This window comes from Suncus etruscus, chromosome 14 (assembly GCF_024139225.1).
Source record: "Suncus etruscus isolate mSunEtr1 chromosome 14, mSunEtr1.pri.cur, whole genome shotgun sequence".
Lineage (NCBI taxonomy): Eukaryota > Metazoa > Chordata > Mammalia > Eulipotyphla > Soricidae > Suncus > Suncus etruscus.
Window position 1 is genome coordinate 20,387,884 of NC_064861.1, and position 18,878 is coordinate 20,406,761.

The window sequence follows — 18,878 nt, forward strand, 5'->3', positions numbered from 1 at the left end:
ACCACAAAATATATTTAACTGAATTCAACTTAATTTACTCCTACAAATTTTGCAATTCTTTGTAAGGTTCTTCTATTATTAGAAAAAATATCATTTGGATGTCATGTTACAATACATAGAAAATAATTGGTAGACATTAGAAAGCTATCCCATAGTTTAGAGCAAATGCCTAGTGAGTAATAAAACATAAATAATATCAGTTAAATTGATGTGTCATTCTCTTGCAATGCAGCTCTACAAACAACCTTTCTTTTTCACCAAAATAAAGTTGTAAACTTGATTAGGACTATCAGGACAAGAAAAAAATAGATAAGACTGTCACTCTGTGAAGAGAAATAAATTAGAAAGTTCTAGAGATATATCCATTTACTGTAGGGCACTAATAACAGGAATCAAGAGAGAACCTCTTACATAATAAATGTATATCAATAAAAATTTCAAAAAGAAGCAATTGATCATTAGTTTCCCTCCTGCAGTTATAATCCAGTGCCTTTATTACCTCTGATACATATACATATACACACAATTTTTAAAAATTATGAATGCTTGGCACACAATTAATAATTGACAAATTAGATTTTGTTTCCACCAAAATGCATTAATAAAGCTTAAAATAAAACTTGATTGTTTAATTGTCATATGTCACGAGTCTAGAAAGATCTACTGGTACATGAATAGAATACAGAGTCACATGGATGAATGCCTATTAACAGTTTCATTTTGCCTGTGTCTATACAGGTCAAAGATGTAATCAAGAAAAATATCAGAGCAAGCCAAAACCTTAACTTCAGAACTCCAGTAATTGTATTGGTGTTTCACAGACATCACAGATATGAGAGTCAAATTCTAGCATAGACACAGCCAAATCTCAGCATCCCAAAGACAAACAAAACTTGTTACAGAAAAGCAATGATGGAGCACTGTAGTATTCAAAGAACATGAAAAGTGACCAAGCAGTGTTTAGAATGTAATTCCATTTCTAACAAACAAACAATAAGGGCTGAACCCTTATTCAAGTATGTGGTGTGTGCTTCTAGTTCTGTGACTACACAGAAGACTTAATGTGGACTATGCGGAAAGGCAACAATCATAAAAGGCAGTAAGAACTCGGAAAACATTGAAATAAGGAAAAGAAATTAGCTTGGGGGTTGACTGAATGGACATTATTCAGGGATACAAATGGCTGTAGTTTAAAAGCAAACATTGTTTAAATGTACTAAAATGGAAGGAATGAATGGGGGATGTTTGTTTTGAAACAAGGAAGATGATGGGGGTGGTAAGGGTTTGTTTTGATATGAGCAAAGGTTACTGAGAGACTGGGAAATCTCCCCAGAAGGATTTTTAAGAAATGAACTTAGGCTCCTTGGTCTGAAGTGCTTAAGTAGAGGCCTAGAGAGCCAGAGTGCCTCCCTTCAGAGGTCTGGGCCCAGTGTCTGTGTCCTTTGTGTATATATACATACTTTGTTGTGCTTCTGATGCACAAATACTCAGGAATATAGACTAATCCATATAAACTGGCACATAATAGATTTGAGTGAAAAGTCATATAAATCTGCCACTTTCCCCCTGATATCCTATAAACAAAAGGGAAAAGAAAACATTAAAAATACAGAATTGTTTCATTGGGCCAGATCTCTTTCTACCACATTGTTGTTCAAAGGAAGGAGGTAGAAGATGAGAGGAAATAAAACCCAGTTTGGGATAAGTAACTCCCAAGGCCTCTCAGCTACTCATATGTAGCTGGTTCTTATTATCTTTAAGATACTCAGCACATGGGACTCAGATAACAAACATATCACAATAAAGATTTTCTTATACTTCCACATCTGGAAAAATCTACCCTGTGGATTCTCATGTTAAGGTGAACTAGGTAAATAGGCAGTAGTAAATCAATGGGCTATTGTGTTCTAACAAATGTGGACTGTTTTTATTTGTTGTTGGCTTTTGTTGCTTTGTTTTGTTTTATTTTGTTTTCAGATATGAATTTCTTTTAGGTTTATTCCAACATTGTGACATAATTTATCTCCTCTCCCACCCCACTGGCCTCCCCTATAGATGATACTTCCGTAAAAGTTCAGACTGCCAAGGGTGTTTTCTCTCGGGGAAACGATCTGGGATTTTGATCTTAAGGAAATCCTGGATGCATTTCTCCAGCTCCTCCTCAATTGAGAGCTTTTCTTTAACTGCTTTTTTTTTGCTGCTCATGTTGGACTCCCTGGAGCCAGAAGTCAGAGTTCGAAGCAGATCACTTTTCCGCCGCATCTCAGACTGTTGGATCAGCTGGACAGGGCCCTTCTTGATGGGGCGATCGAGAGTCTGGATGTTGGTCTGGCGGGTCACGGGACCACAGATGACCGTCTCCTGGGGAGAACTGGCCTCCGACTGGCTGTCGCAGCTAGAAGTGGAGAGGTCATTGCAAGACGTGCCACTCTCTCCCTCTTTGTCACCCTTGCCATTCTTGCAACAGCAGTCACAGTGTGAAGAGGACCACCTAGAAGGCTCACCTGCAAGAAAGCAAAGAACCAAGAGATTAGTGTTAGCCAAGCCAGCATGGAGAAGTATGACACCTAACCTCTCTCTCTCCAGTCTCTCTCCCTCTTTCTCCCTATATCTCTCTCTCTCTCACACACACACACAAGCATTCCCAACCCCAACCACACTTCTGTAATAAGTGGTGTGGTATATAATAAATTGGCTATAATAACAGGAGCCAGAAGTCAATTGAACTGAGAGTAATAAAAATATTGTAATTAAATTTTATTAATAATAATTGCATTCAGTAATTCACAAGCCCCTGATCATTGGAATGAGATGACCCTGGATAAGAAGACTCAGAAATATTGTTTAGTACTCCTGTTATCATGATAGACCCCTTAGGTTCTCGAAGGTTTGCTTTCCTCATCTGTGAGGAACATGTTTTTCTTATGTCCTATAGTTAGGGAGTGTTTGGATGTCAACTGACATCTTTAATGCTTCAATAACAGCACTCAATAAATGCCTGCCAATTTTAGTGTGGATTGGTGCTAATACAAAGCTCCACATAGATCAGTCAGGTACAACATCGGTGTTTAGGGCATAGAGTGGCTGTTGGGGTTTGAGAAAACTTCCTTGGGCCAATTCCCATCAACTTTGATCCTTATGACAATCCAACAAATTCAATAAAACCATGTCCAGTTTCCATACAAGAAATGAAGACCTTGTGAGTTTGAGAAACATGTGGTAAATATATAGAATTTCTAAGAGATGTTTGAATATAGACTCCCCAAGTCAACAGTCCTTTTCCTTAAGCCCACCATACTCCAAAATTACAGCTTCTTTTTCAAATGAGTGTGTAAAAATTAACTTTTGGATCCCTAATTTTACTTTGCCTCAGGAATATTTGTGAATCTTTCCCTAAATCATGGATTTTTGTGTTAAGAGATTTTTTTACTGCACAGATCACATTTTGCTATGATATTTTCTTAAGTTTTATTGGTTACCAACACTATCAATATTCAGGGATTCAGAGTCAAGCCTGTATATATGTATAAGAATCACTTTCCCCATAATCAACTATCCTACTATCCTGCCCTCAGTAGTGTGTTTTCTCTCACCCACCCCAGCCCCTCTCCTAAGATACTACATTCATTCATCCTCACTAAGCCAAGGAAATCTTTTTATTCTTATTTTTGGGGGGGGTTGCTTCACACCTGGCAGTGCTCAAGGGTTACTCCTGGCTCTACACTCAGTAATTGCTCCTGGCAGGCTTGGGGGACCATATGGGATGCCAGGCTTCAAACCACCATCTTTCTGCATGCAAGGCAAACACCTTACCTCCATTCTATCTCTCCAGCCCTGTTTCTTTTCTTTTTGCCAGTTCATTTGCATTATTATTTATATCTCAGGTGTAAGTGAAATTACTTGCTTTTTAACTTCCTCACTTAAATTATTTTTTTTTATTTAACCTTAGTCATCCATCTTAGCTGCCAGACAATACATTCTCTGAGATGGGCATAGTAAAATACCCATCCCAGTCAATTTCTCAAGGCACAGTGTAAAAATAGTAAAATGTCATCTCCAAAGAATAGCTTTAACACCTTGAAGCTACACATAAAGCTAGTCTTGTTAGTGGGATTTTTTTAGTTAAATAATACACTAAATTGTATTGAAGTCAGGTGACCCTGTCTCTCCCTATGCTCCAGAGTTTTATTTACTCCCAGCATTTCATTCCACTATTTAGAAACAGTGCTAAGTTTTATAAGACAAACTCTTGGTGGCTCTTTGAACTACACAAACTACAATCATGGCACAAAGCACTGTCCTGAGTTTCATTTACTGTTCCCAGCCTTCTAGCATATAAACTGTTTTCTTGGAATAATGAACTTTGTAGTATTACCCTACATGAACTATGCAGTAGGTACATGTTCATATTCTGTTCATTACACTAAGGCCATAAAATGTAGTTGATGGGATTTTTTTTATGCCCTAATTATGAGGATAAGTATACTGTGATAGATTTATATGTATTTAAGGATACCCTGGTTTTATTTGTTCTATTTATTATTCTTATAAATGATGAGTCATATAACAAGATTACACTTTATGTTCCCATTTTTACATAGTCTAAGTAGAGGTGATCTAGAATGAGTAGGAAAGTTAGGACTGATATGTGCTATGCCTTCCTTTCTCAAATATCAGCGATATAAACATTTCTAGCAGCTAACATGTTTTTTCTAGCATAATATAAAAACAAGTTTCTGTAAATCACAATTCTGAAACAACTTTAATGTATCCTTCCTCTTTCAAACCAGCTCTTAAAATGTAACTGAGGAAACATTACATTTATGTACTCATTAAATTAAATGCACAAATCCAATTAGTCAAAAGGAATCACCACAGAAACCTTGTCCTCATTATACCAGACAATTGCAAATAAATATCTTCCATGTAACAGAGAAAATGTTGCACATGTACCAGCTGGTGCCCAAAAATATCAGCAAGAAAAAAATGGTTTTGTCTGAGAGTATGACTTTTGATGAGATTTTTTTTCCCTCCTTCTAAAGGTAGAAGCAACCTCTGCCTATACAATGCTGGCCACATAACTCCTATGACTCCATGGTAAATGACTTGGGTCAAAGAAAAATAATCATATTAGCACAAAGAAGATGGAGTTTGGCCCTTTTTGAGAAAACCTCAGAAACTGAACTGAGCCTTATAGAAAAAAAGACAGGCAAGCATGCTGGGAAACTCTGTTTATAAACTCAAAGTAAGATCACAGTATAGGTTTTTGTTTGTTTGTTTGTTTGTTTTTTAGGGTTTTTTTTGTTTTGTTTTGTTTTTTTGTTTTTTTTTTTGGTTTTTAGGTCACACCTGGCAACACTCAGGGGTTACTCCTGACTCTACGCTTAGAAATCACTCCTGGCAGGCTCGGGGACCATATGGAATGACAGGATTCAAACCACTGTCCTTCAGCATGCAAGGCAAACACTTTATCTTCATGCTATCTCTCCAGCCCAGAACACAGTATATTTTTACCATAAACCCTATAAGGCCTGTAGGAATGTAATCTTTTTGTTTTATGCCACAAAGTTACCTCATGCCAGGCAAAATGATCCATTCAATGGTCTTAGAAAAGAAACTAAACTTTTCCTGGAAAGTATTTAAACAATATCAGAGAAAAATGAAGGCCTATGTAATCTTGTGGAAAAGAGCTTTCAGCCCTCTACTATCTGTTCAGGTCAAGGGCCCCACACAGAGGTTGCTGAGGTGTCCACAAATTCAAATATCTTCAGGTATCCTCAGGTATTTGATAAAAAAAAGTGTTACTTTCCACTTCTTTGGGGGTACTATCCCTACTTAATAAAATTTGAGGAACTTAATTATAGGAGAGACTAATATACTACCATACGTTTCAAAACATAATGAGAACAATCTGAATAGTTTCCTAGTTTGGCAAAATAATCTACATGATTGTTTATAAAATCTGTATTTTATGGTTTGCTGTCTCAGGCTCATATTTTCCCTTAAACATGTATCTTGTTTGCTCGTCTCTATGTCACTTTGCTCATGTCCTTGCTCTTTCAAGCTCCCTTTCTCTTTTGAATACATATTCTTCTCCTTCCATCATTCTAAGTAATCCAAATCTTGTACCTAAAAACAAAATAAAACAAATAAAGTCTATAGTATATGTTGAAATCAAGAAAGAAGATGGTGTAAATATAGCCAAATTGGAGGTGTTATGTGAAGACACATTTCAAAATCTGAAAACATCAAACAAAAGAAGACAAGCAGCTGTTTCTCCTTCAGTAGTTTCTGTATGACCACCCACTCCCCCTGGCCAAAACTACACAAAAACTTGAGCATAGCAGAGTACAGAAACCAGAACACAGAAGCATGTGGTCTCCGGTTCAACTCACCTTCAGCACTGCTATTCAAGGTGTTTTCTCAGTACTACACAATGATAAAAAACTTAGAAAAGATCAATCCTGTAACTCTGGGGTGCTTAAATACTCCATGGATACAAAAAGATAAATCTTCATAAAGACATAAATATTTTAGACTGCAACCTACTTTTGAAAATTTGCTAATATTTCAATAGTTTCTGGAAGAGTTCTCTCCATTTGAGATAAAAATGGGTTAGAATTAATTAGTAAGATTGGGGGTAAATCTTTTTTCAAGAAAAGTTTGAATAATTGATATTAGAAAAAAAATGGCTACATTGTTGAGTCATTGCTAGCCAGTTACTTATTGGCCAAAGCCTAATATTTTTATTCATTTGTTTATTTTATTCTTCTTTTCCTTTTGTTTTTGTTTCTGGGCTACATCCAGCAGTGTTCAGAGCTTACTTATGGCTTTATGGTCACAGATCATTTTTGTTGGGCTTGGGAACCATCTGGTGTGGTGGAATTTGAATTTAGGATGTCAGTCTGAAAGGAAAACATCCTACCTACTGGCTTATTTTCTTGATATATTTTCATATTTATTTTGAGTGTCAGAGATCAAATTCACAAGTGAGGCATGAGCTTTACTACTGAACTACATCCAAAGATTACTATAATCCAAAGATTACACAAGAATTATATACACACATATATAATAACAAAAACTAAGTACATAGTTATTGTTGTTATTTGGGGGCTGTATCTAGTAGTGTTCAGGACTTACTCCTGGTTCTCAACTCAGGGATCGCTCCCAGAAGAACTTGAGGGTATCATATAGGGTGCCAGGTATGAAACCTATGCCAGGCAAAGAACCATGTAAATGTTTTTGTTTCTTGGTTTGTTTGTTTTTGATTTTGGACCACATCTGGTGGTGTTCAGGGGTTACTCTTGGCTATGCGCTCAGAAATCGATTACTCCTGACTTGAGGGACCATATGGGATGCTGGGGATCAAACCCGCATCTATCCTAGGGCAGCTGCATGCAAGGCAAACTCCCTACCATTGTGCTACCATTCTGATCCCCAGATCCATGTAAATGTTAAATGCCCTACCCACTGAACTATTTCTCCAGCCCCCTCAACATTATTTTAAAAACACAAGACTGATAAGATAAATAATGTTGAATTTGTCTACAGTTAGTATATCACTTTTGGCTCCTAAAACATAATAGCAGCTTAATAAATGTTTGATGAATAAATCAATGAAAGTTTCCATTATACCATACAACCAAGTTTTAGGTTTGGCTGGAGTACCATGTTGTAAAACATATCAGTGATTCAACTGTACATATTAGGAAAATGAATATTACTTCTTTAGGGATGTCTGATTTGGTGTAGGAATAGAGAGTAACTACAGCTGTGGGCTGTGCCTTACAGAATGTGTGACCAAATGACAGTTTTCTAAAGAAGGTTTCTTTATCTTGCAGCGCTTAGAATTTCACAAATAAATTTCTTTCAGAATAAAAATAACTGGAAACACATGAAAAAGTATAATTCAAAAATGGGAGTGTAGTTTAATTTGGATTAAGTAAGGAAAAGCAGAAATCTCAATTGCATCAAGTCCTCAAATTCTAAATCTCTCAGTAGTTTTGCATCCCGAGAAAACTGAGTACCCATGAAGGAAATGGGCTGAATAGAAGTGGACCATTTCATGGGAGCCCTAATGATGGAGTTTTTATTATTCAAAAAGGAGTCAGGGGGATAGACTATAGAACGCTTCTCCCTATGAAAAATTCAAACAAAGCTGAGTGAAACATGACTTAGCAAACTCACAAAGTGCTTATGCTTTTTTAACAGAGGCAACTGCAATCTACCCGCCCTTCAAATTCTCCACCTGCTAATGGTTTTGAGCACAATGTTCATCAATTTACAGCAACAGCTGGAAGAAGTGCTTCCTTCTGTCTTCTCCATCAATGATGTAGGAGCCTGCCAGTCTGTGAGTTAGGTAGCCAGATTTAATTTACTGCACTTGCTGAAAGATTTTCAGGGTATTCCAGTTGAAAAGCCAATAATGGTCAAGTTGATGTTTTTATAATTCTGCTAACCTTGGAAAAGATACTGTGTTGTGGAAATTGGGAACAGGCAGATGATGCAAGCTCTGGAGAATAATGTGTTTGCAAGCTTGACAATCATGGCTTGCTTGTGATTTCCCTTTTTCACTCTGACATTTGGCCTTGGAAGGACTCCAAAGAGGTTTCTCATTAAGAAGTGGCAGATTTGAGCAAGAGTCAAATTAAACCATTCACACTTCTGTCAGTACCAGTCAGGAAAAAGAGTTGCTCCACCTTTTATCTTAAAGATGAAACTTTAATATAAGAAATTGGCTAAAGCGATACCAGAGAAATGAACATGCAATATAGACCAAACTCAAACCCATCGCGTCAAACACACACAGCTAGTTGGGTCGACTTGGGGAGAGGGATGAAGAAGTTTTAAAAGTCTGACAGGGCTCTTGCTTGACTTACTAAAAATGTTCTTGAATAAAGAAGTGAGGAAAAGGATATTAAACAAACAAACAAACAAACAAACAATTTTCAGTTTAGTTCCTGGCTGTTGCCCTTTCTTTTTTTTTTTCTTTTTTTTTTTTTTTTTGGTTTTTGGGTCACACCCGGCGGTGCTCAGGGGTTACTCCTGGCTGTCTGGTCAGAAATAACTCCTGGCAGGCATGGTGGACCATATGGGACACCGGGATTCAAACCAACCACCTTTGGTCCTGGATCAGCTGCTTGCAAGGAAAACGCCACTGTGCTATCTCTCCTGGCCTGCCCTTTCTTATTTTTACCAGTTTGAGTGGACTTAGTTTTAAGAGCTCTGCTAAAGATCACTTTTCAGAAAAGCTTTATTTATATATCCTCAGGGGTCGGCGTAAGGTGTCTGCCTTGCAGGCGCTAGCCTAGGACTGACTTTGGTTAGATCCCCCTGAGTCTCATATGGTCCCCCAAGCCAGGAGCTATTTTTGAGCAGGAGCACACCATGAGCGTCACCGGGTGTGATCCAAAAACAAAACAAAAAAAACAAACCCCAAAACTTATTTATCTTCAACCCAATTTAAGTCAGTCTCAACCTTCCATCCATTTCGTCTACAACATCACAGTATGTAATTATGGACAGAGTATGATGTTATAGAAATGTTGGTAGGTTTATGTTCCTCACATTAGATGTGATGTCTGAGTTGATAATCTTAATTCTAGTGATCATCACAAGAACATTTAGGTCAGAGTTCCTAGGTATAACACACATCCTCAACAAGCATTCACATGATAAATGAATAGGTGAAAAATGATTGCTGTTTATGAAAAGTAATTTTTTGGTTTAGAGTGTGTGTGAGAAAGAGTAATCCATACACCTTATCCCCAAAGGAGTGAAAACTCTTACAATTCAATATCATTAGAATGGAAAACATTGATTTAATCTGCAAGTGATAAAAACATGTTGAATGATAGAGTTAGGACAAAATTTATACGCCAAGGCCAGTGCAGTGGCGCAGTGGTAGGGCATTTGCCTTGCACGCAGCTGACCTAGGATGGACTGCAGTGTCCCATATGACCCCCAAGACAGGAGAGATTTTTGAGCGCATAGCAAGGAGTAATCCCTGAATGTCATGGGTTGTGGCCCAAATACAAACAAACAAAAAAAAATCTATCAGCCAATATGGAATATAAAACTCTCTCTCTCTCTCTCTCTCTCTCTCTCTCTCTCTCTCTCTCTCTCTCTCTCTCTCTAATTGGAGAGAATAGAGCAGGTAGGTCACTTGCATTGAATGTAACTGTTTCCATCCCTGGCACCTCATATGGTTTTCTAAGCACTGCAAGGTGTGGCTCCAAACCGTGTATATATATATATTTATGTATATATTTATTATATTATTTATTTATGTATATATGTATTTGTATATATGCACACACAATGTATTATCACTAATTAGTATTAGTATCAATATTAATTTATTTATATATGAAAATTTCTTTCAGTGATGTACATGGAATTATAAAATATTATAATATAATGCTACTTTAATTTTTAAAAGTCTATAAAATTTTATGAAAGTAAGAATCATACAACCTGAAGTAAAAATTTACTTCCTTGTCTATTCAGTCCATGGGGTTCTTTTCTCATAATTTTCTAAGTTGATGGTATTCAGAGATGCCCTCCTTGTCAGAATTTTTTCATGTGAGATTTCTCACTAAATTCAGCAATGAAATGATTTACATAAAGCAAAAAATACTAAACCTTGACTTTTTGAATTATATTTTTGCTCCTTAAGTGTTACTTAATGGCACATATTTCATTTTACTTTTTCTTGCTTGCTTTGCTACTAGATTTCCTCATCTTAGTCTTCATTTTTAGGTAAACCCATATATTATTTCTCCTCCAAATTCTTATTTGGCTAGTCACAAAGGTTTCATCCCAATTCTTTTCCCTATCTAGTTTTCTTCTATCTGCTCACTTTCATATTTATGAAAAGTTTTTTCACAAAAAAGTAAAGCTTTTCATAAACAAATTCCTCAATAAACAAAAATAAATTATCTCAGTTTTTTTTGTCTCATAAAATTAGGATAAAGGTTGTTTAATTCTCCTATTTCCAGTAAAAGCACCATTCTTTCTTACGTTGTTTTTGTTGCTGCTGTTGTTATCATTCTTTGGTGACTATACTCTGTGGCAGTCATAAATAACTCTTGGCTTTACACTAAGATATAATATTTGGTGGTGTTTGGTGAGAGGACAGATTATATGTGGCATCAGGAATCAAACCAGGGTCAGCTGCATGTAAGGCAAGTACCCAACTATCTTTCTGGTACCCAACATACTTTTTCTTTAGGAAACTAATACTTCCCTATTCTAACCTCCCTATAAAGAGTTATCAACTACAGTGCCACAAATAACAGCAATGGGGGGAAATTGTGGTCTATATTTGAAGTGTCTATTTCTAACCTCAGAGAAAATCTGGCAGAGGCATATGGTCTGAGCTGAGTGAATCAGAATCCTTATTTATATAGACTGTTGAAAGGGAATTAAGAGTATGTTCTAAACTAGAAGAGTTGTTCTATAATAGTCATTTTACCTAATAGCTGGAGAAGATAATCATAAAGAAAGATGCAAAATAATGTAGGCAAAATCGAGTAACACTTAAGAGAGAGAACCTTATAAATAGTAGGTCCCATTTTTATAATTTTGTCAACGAAGAATTCTATTTTTACCTTTATCTATTGAGAATAATATTTTGAATTTATAGTAACTACATCAAATTCACATAAATACTGTAATATTTGTCTAAGTCATCTGTTATCTTTAACTATACTAAAATGCTCACATTAGCACTGGACCTAATGGAGACAAATTATTTTTTCTCTCAGGTACTTTATAGATGATTTGTTTTCTTTTTTGAATAGTAGCTTCTTTTATACTTGTCCCAACAAATTTGAGTAATGTCATATTAAATGGAAATTCTAATTGTTTCTTTGTTATAGTATAGGAAAATATAGATCAAAAAGGTTAAATATATGTTCCAAAGTCACAAAGTTGACAAATGACAAGTTACAAAGTTAAATCCAGACCTTTATTTAGCAGAAAGTCTCTGTTCTGTTTGGAAGACATAAATTTAATATTATGAGAATTTTCTAATTCTATTAAAACATACTGTTAGGCTTACATGAGTTTAAGGCATGGAATCCATAGTTATGCCAATTCATCAGTAAAGTTTACAAGTTATCAACTCATTAGACAACCTTAAAATTCATGTTTTCCCAGATTTTTATTATGCATATTTTATTGGTAACATACATATGTATACAAACATACATCTATATGCATAGTCAATGTTGATTGTCCTAAAGTATGGGAGATGTGACATCCTCTATCCCCTTCTATGAGGTTTGCTATGATATCAATCATGTGTATTGCATGTATTTAATTAGCAAAGGGAAAACTGTTAATTAATTATACTGAAATGTTTGTAAATACTGATTAATAAATATTCAACATACAACCAATATATATTAGCTTCTCAGATTGTAAAAACATTTTGGTAAATTCAAACTAAACTTGTATGGATTTTTCAGTGGAAGTTAAAGTTTTTTTAACTCAGAGCAGTTATTTAAGAACAAGAAAACATTCTAAATTTTATGAGAATATTGGTAAAATTCTGTCTTCAAGCATTTTTAACTCATTAACTACTTTTAAGGAAGTTGGGAGCAATCAGGGAAAAAAACGTATGATGGAAAAAAATGGCCAAGAGAAAATCAACCAGGCATCCTGGTGATGGAAATAAAATACAGGATAATACTATTAGTACTATTGTAAACAAATATACCATAATAAGAATTTATATAAAATATATAAATTTATAAACGAGAAAGTAGGAGAGGAGAAAAAGAGCAGAAAGTAAAGGAAAAGAGAGAGCATGAAAAGGAGAGGAGATGAGAGGAGAAAGAGAAGAGTAGTAAAGGGATGGGAAGAGGAACTGAAGGGACATAAGAAGCAGAGGGGATGGGAAGGAAGAGAAGAGTAGGTAGAGGGGAGGGGAGAAAGGGAGGGAAGAAAATCAAGTGTGGTAATGATAGAGATTCTTGCTATGTACAGGCCAGACAGAATAGCAGGTGCAAAGGACACACTGCCCATCCATTTTACAAGGGATAGAGACAGCATCAAGATTTATTATGGTTCTGAAGCACTGCCTGAGATTATGCCAGGGGCAAAGGTGAAGAGCCAGCTGGGCCAAAGGCCAAAGGCAGGTTCACGTCTAAAGAATCCAACATCTAGGATGGAGAAATATTATCTGGAAAATTCACTTTTTTAGTAAAGAGAAGACAAACTGATAAAAAGCACTTTGGAAAAGAACTATTTCTTTTATACAACAATATGGCAGAGGTTGAAAGAGAAAGAGAGAAGGTGGAGAGTAAGTGAGCGACTATGTGATGTCTGATACAAAATTGAGTAATTAATATCAACTCACTGAATTTCAGCAATCTTCAGCAGAATCTCAATACCTAATTTCTATCATCTAGTAGTTTAAGGGAAGCTTGAGAGGATCAGGTTTCTATCATAGAGAATTATTCATAATAAATAAAGAGCCCTATGTTAACTTGCCTTAACCTGTAGTAGAAATGTCAGTATGGCATCTCAGTGGGAATCAGTATATCACAGTCCGAAGAAACCCAGAACTTGCATCAGTGAGCAGCACTTGGCAAATGTTATGAATGAACCGTGAGCATCAACCTTGTGTCACATGTGGACTATGTGTTTTACACGCAAATAACTCTAAGGAAGTCTTTTTCAATGGTGGCACTATTAATACTTGGGATAACTAATGATTTGTTTTTTTGTTGGCTTAACCTGTGAATTGTAGGATACATATCAGTTTTCCTGGCCTCTATCCAATAGTTGCCAATAATCTCTGCTATTTTGTCTGGACAAATAAAAATGTCAAATGTTCCCTGACAAGAAATATCACCTCAAGCTATAAAACACTGCTTTAAGGCAAATTCTATTCCTGTTATTGGTCATGCATTTCATAAATTTGATGGAATTTGTCCATGAATCACAATACTAGTAAAAAAAAAAGAGACACTAGAATTTGATTTTTTAACACTTCAAACTCTAGGACTAATACGTAGTAAATCAATACATTGTGATATTATTGTGAAACATCACTATACTGATACAAATTTATTCGGCAGATATTCCCTAACTTGATTTAGTTATTCTAGAAAATAAATATCCAGTGAAAGAAAATGAAGAAAACTGAGTTGTTTCTTTAGTTTCCATAAACAGTAATAATAACTTGTTTTCACAAGGCTGCTTTCAAATAATAATGGAATAAAAATATTTAAGGACTATAATATTCCTGCCTGAATATGGCTATATACCAATGGCCACATGGTAATTAATCTTAGTTGTATTAGTATTTTAGAATGGCACAGAAGTTGTTCTGATCAAGACCCTTCTCCCACTTTGCTAATTAATATTATGTAAAAAATAACAAACAATATTAAATTGAGTGTGTCCTACCTTCTATAAGATTGTTCTGCACTTTTCTTAGATATTCCCATTTGATACTATTTCAAGAATGCAGGCTATATTTTAATTTATATATAAAGATGAGTAAACTGAGGCAAGAAAGTTCAGCAACAACCCAAAACTTGTCAGAAATGAGTTATGAAGCTGACCTGGGAAGTGTGGCACCAGAATTTTCAGGAATCAATTAACAGTTCAGAGATTCAGAGGTTGGGTTGAGTCAACAGGATCAGCAAGAGAACATAGTTCTGTAGTGACTTACCATTTCTTTACCTGAAAATACTTGATAAACTCTCAAATAGTTCAACAGATTAGTAAATATGCAATCAAAGCAAATATCTATTCTAAAAATAAATTGGCATTATTTACATATAGACCAGAAAATATAGAAATATATAACACTAATCTTGTGATAACCATGATAAAGTTCTATTGAAATATATAGGACGGAGTTCTTCATTGCTTGGTCTCTGACTTAAATATGCACACTGCATTGCTTATGAGATCCTTAGTATTAGTAACTCTTGGAAAGTACATGTGAAATAGTTATTTTATTATTATTTTTTGTTGTTGTTTTATGGGTCAAATCCATTGACACTCAGGGTTTACTCCCAACTATGTGCTCAGAAATTGGTCCTAGCTTGGGGAACTTTATGGGATGCCAGAGTTCGAACTGAGGTATGTCCTGGGTCAACTATCTCACCGGTCCCATTTTATTATTTTTTAATAATTTCTTTATCTAAGCACCATGGTTACAAACATGTCCATAATTGGGTTTTATCCATAAAATGCACACCCCTTTTCACCAGTGCAATGTTCCTGCCATCAATGAAGACCTTTGGTGGTGGGAAACAGCTTTTTAAAAAGAAATTCAAAGTAATGTTGTAGACAAGTTTCAGTTTCATTAGAGCTCAATGTGTCTATCTAGTCTTTTCAGCAGCATTTACCAGATAATCTTCCTTTCTTATTGACTATTTACATATTATATATAATATATATTTTTTATTTTTTTATTTTTGTTTTTTTGGTTTTTTTGTTTTGTTTTGATTACTATTGTTTTATAATATAGTTTGAAATCAGGAACTGTGATGCCTCAACTTTTGTTCTTCTCAAGATGGCATTTTTTTATTTTTATTTTTGTTTTGATTACTATTGTTTTATTTATTTTTTATTTTTGTTTTGATTACTATTGTTTTATAATATAGTTTTTTTATTTTTGTTTTGATTACTATTGTTTTATAATATAGTTTGAAATCAGGGACTGTGATGCCTCAACTTTTGTTCTTCTCAAGATGGCATTAGCTATACATACATTCTTTAGTGGTTTCATAGAAATATTAAATAATTACAATAACAACTTTCATGACAATATTAATAAGTGAAAGAAGTAGAATGCCTGTCTTGAATACAGGTAGGGGTGGGGAGGAAGGAGATGGGAGGCATTGATGGTAGGAATGTCGCACTGGTGAAGGGGGGGGTGTTCTTTTTATGACTGAAATCCAACTACAAACATGTTTGTAATCATAATGCTTATATAAAGATATTATTTTTAAAATGAATATTTCCCCATTTCCTGGAAAATTAATTAAATTTTAATTTTAATAGGAACTAAACTAACTCAGATAGAATTTGGTAAGACTCATTAACTCAAGGCCAGAGAGATAGCTTGGAGGTAGGATGTTTGCCTTGCATGCAGAAGGACAGTGGTTCGAATCCTGGCTTCCCATATGGTCCCCGAGCCTGCCAGGAGCGATTTCTGAGCATTGAGTCAGGAGTAAACCCTGAGCGCTGCCGAGTGAGAGCCCCCCCCCCCACCAAAAAAAAAGACTGATTAACTCATTATGGGTTAAAGCTGTAAATAAGACAATGTATAAGACCCCAAATTGCAGGGCCGGCGAGGTGGCGCTAGAGGTAAGGTGTCTGCCTTACAAGCGCTAGCCAAGGAAGGACCGCGGTTCGATCCCCCGGCGTCCCATATGGTCCCCCCAAGCCAGGGGCGATCTGAGCGCTTAGCCAGGAGTAACCCTGAGCGTCAAACGGGTGTGACCTGAAAAACCAAAAAAAAAAAAAGACCCCAAATTGCAAACCTTTTATGAAAAAATATATGAAAAAATCTTGGCAACTAACCTTGCAACAATGTTTTGCTTATGAAATTAAAAGACAGAAAGGCCAATAGGAAAACAAAAATAAAAATTCAATAATTCGGTCTAAATGAAACTAAAAGTTTCTGAATATCAAAAGAAATATCACATTATCAAACTCAATCTACATAATGTGATAAAATACTTTTTTATATATCTAATAAAATATGAATATCAAAATTAAAAATAACACATAAATTACCATAGTCTATAATTTTCTAAAGGAAGAGGAAGTAGATAGACTTTTTCTAAAAGAAAACATACAGTCTAACAGGCCAGTAAGTATATGAAAAAGTACCAGTTATAAGAAAAATCTGCTTATGGGGATTGGAGTACATAATGTGTAAAATTTGGGGATTTTTATGAATCTGTATTATATCTAAACCTATAAGTTCTACTATCTCTCCTGAGAAACATTATTTAGAATTCTGTCCCCACTTTTTCTATTTTTAATAAAGTGTATTTGTTTCCATAATTCTCTATGACATAAATGCATCCAAGTTAATTGTATATAGTCACACTGGTAAAAAAAAATGTAACATGTATAACGAAATAGATACAAAATATTTTATACATTTCATAAGAAGTTTAATTTTATCCTTGAGGTAATCCTGTCTCTCATTAACTAGAAGTAATACTCATATTACACTATAGTTATCATATTTTATAACTATGATTTAGCAAAATAAATGAATTGTGAAACCTCTAAATTCTTCAGTATTTAAAACCATTCCATTCATTACACCTATTTTAATTTTACTCTGCACTCGAACTAAAATTGTAATTGGTCTCTGTTATTCTAGTGTATTCAGTGGGTATGTATTCACTGATTTTTACATTCTTATAAGACATAAAAACCACAAATATAGGGGGTTGAGCAGTGGCATAGCAGTAGGGTGTTTGCCTTGCATGCAGCTCACCTAGGACAGACATCAGTTCAGTCCCCCTCCATCCCATATGGTCCTCCAAGCCAGGAGCGATTTCTGAGTGCATAGCCAGGAGTAACCCCTGAATGTAACTGGATGTGGCCCAAAACAAAACAAAACAGTAGATTTCTGCTCCATATTTTACAGATGAAAGAAGTAAGAGTTGTCTACCATAAGTATAAGAATAGAAAATGTTTCTCTTTATTAATCTAGTTCTCAATATTACAATTTTGTCAATGGATAAGTCATCCCGATAAATTCATTACTCATTCTATCTGTGTTTGCAGAAGGTGTTTGCATTGTTTCTAGCTTTATTCTGTATATTTTCACCGTTATTTGATTAGTCCTTCTTTGATCTGCACCTGCTAGGATTTTCTGACTGGCTTCCAAATGAGGAGCCTGCAGTTTAATTCTACAATCAGGAATCATTATATTGTTTGTAAACAATGACAGACTATGATAAATATGCATTCTGGTTAATTGCCACCTTCCCATGTGCTGTTTTCACTTTCTCATTTTCATCATACTGTCACATCTTAATACCTGATTCTGCCTTCTCTACAACACGGAGAGAGAATATAGCAGCAAACATTTAAATGCAGGAATACAGCTCTGTCTCCTGTTGGGTTCTTAAGAACAGGAGCCAAGCCTGAGATCAAACCTGACTGAAAGCTGACAGATTTTCAGATATATGAAGCTTTCTATATTTCCTTTGGTTTGTGCATTATGTATTTATTCAAGGAACGTTTTCATCACAATTTCATTATATTCCATTGGATTATTTTCCCTTTTGCTTTCCTTTCTTCCTTCCTTCTTTTCTTTCTCCTTCCTTCCTTCCTTCCTTCCTTCCTTCCTTTCTTTCTTTCTTTCTTTCTTTCTTTCTTTCTTCCTTCCTTCCTTCCTTCCTTCCTTCCTTCCTTCCTTCCTTTCTTTCTTTCTTTCTTTCTTTCTTTCTTTCTTTCTTTCTTTCTTTCTTTCTTTCTTTCTTTCTTTCTTTCTTTCTTTCTTTCTCTCTCTTTCTTTCTTCTTTCTTTCTTTCTCTCTTTCTTTCTTCCTTCCTTCCTTCCTCCCTCCCTCCCTCCCTCCCTCCCTCTCTCTCTCTCTCTCTCTTTCTTTCTTTCTTTCTTTCTTTCTTTCTTTCTTTCTTTCTTTCTTTCTTTCTTTCTTTCTTTCTTTCTTTCTTTCTTTCTTTCTTTCTTTCTTTCTTTCTTTCTTTCTTTCTTTCTTTCTTTCTTTCTTTCTTTCTTTCTTTCTTTCTTTCTTTCTTTCTTTCTTGGTTTCTGTTTTGTTTTGTTTTGTTTTTCAGCCACACCCGGTAATGCTCAGGAGTATCTCCTGGCTATCCATTCAGAAATCGCTCCTGGCTTGGAGGACCATATGG

General features: G+C 35.3%; 1 protein-coding gene across 1 annotated transcript in view; it reads right to left on the reverse strand.

The window, feature by feature from the left end:
* Nucleotides 1-857: 857 nt before the first annotated feature.
* KCTD16 (potassium channel tetramerization domain containing 16) overlaps nucleotides 858-18,878 on the reverse strand; it is a 327,577-nt gene continuing 309,556 nt past the window's right edge. The window contains exon 3 of the mRNA XM_049786932.1: nucleotides 858-2,504. Within this exon, the coding sequence (XP_049642889.1) occupies nucleotides 2,050-2,504 (455 nt within the window). The 3' untranslated portion in view covers nucleotides 858-2,049. The remainder of the gene's footprint in view (nucleotides 2,505-18,878) is intronic.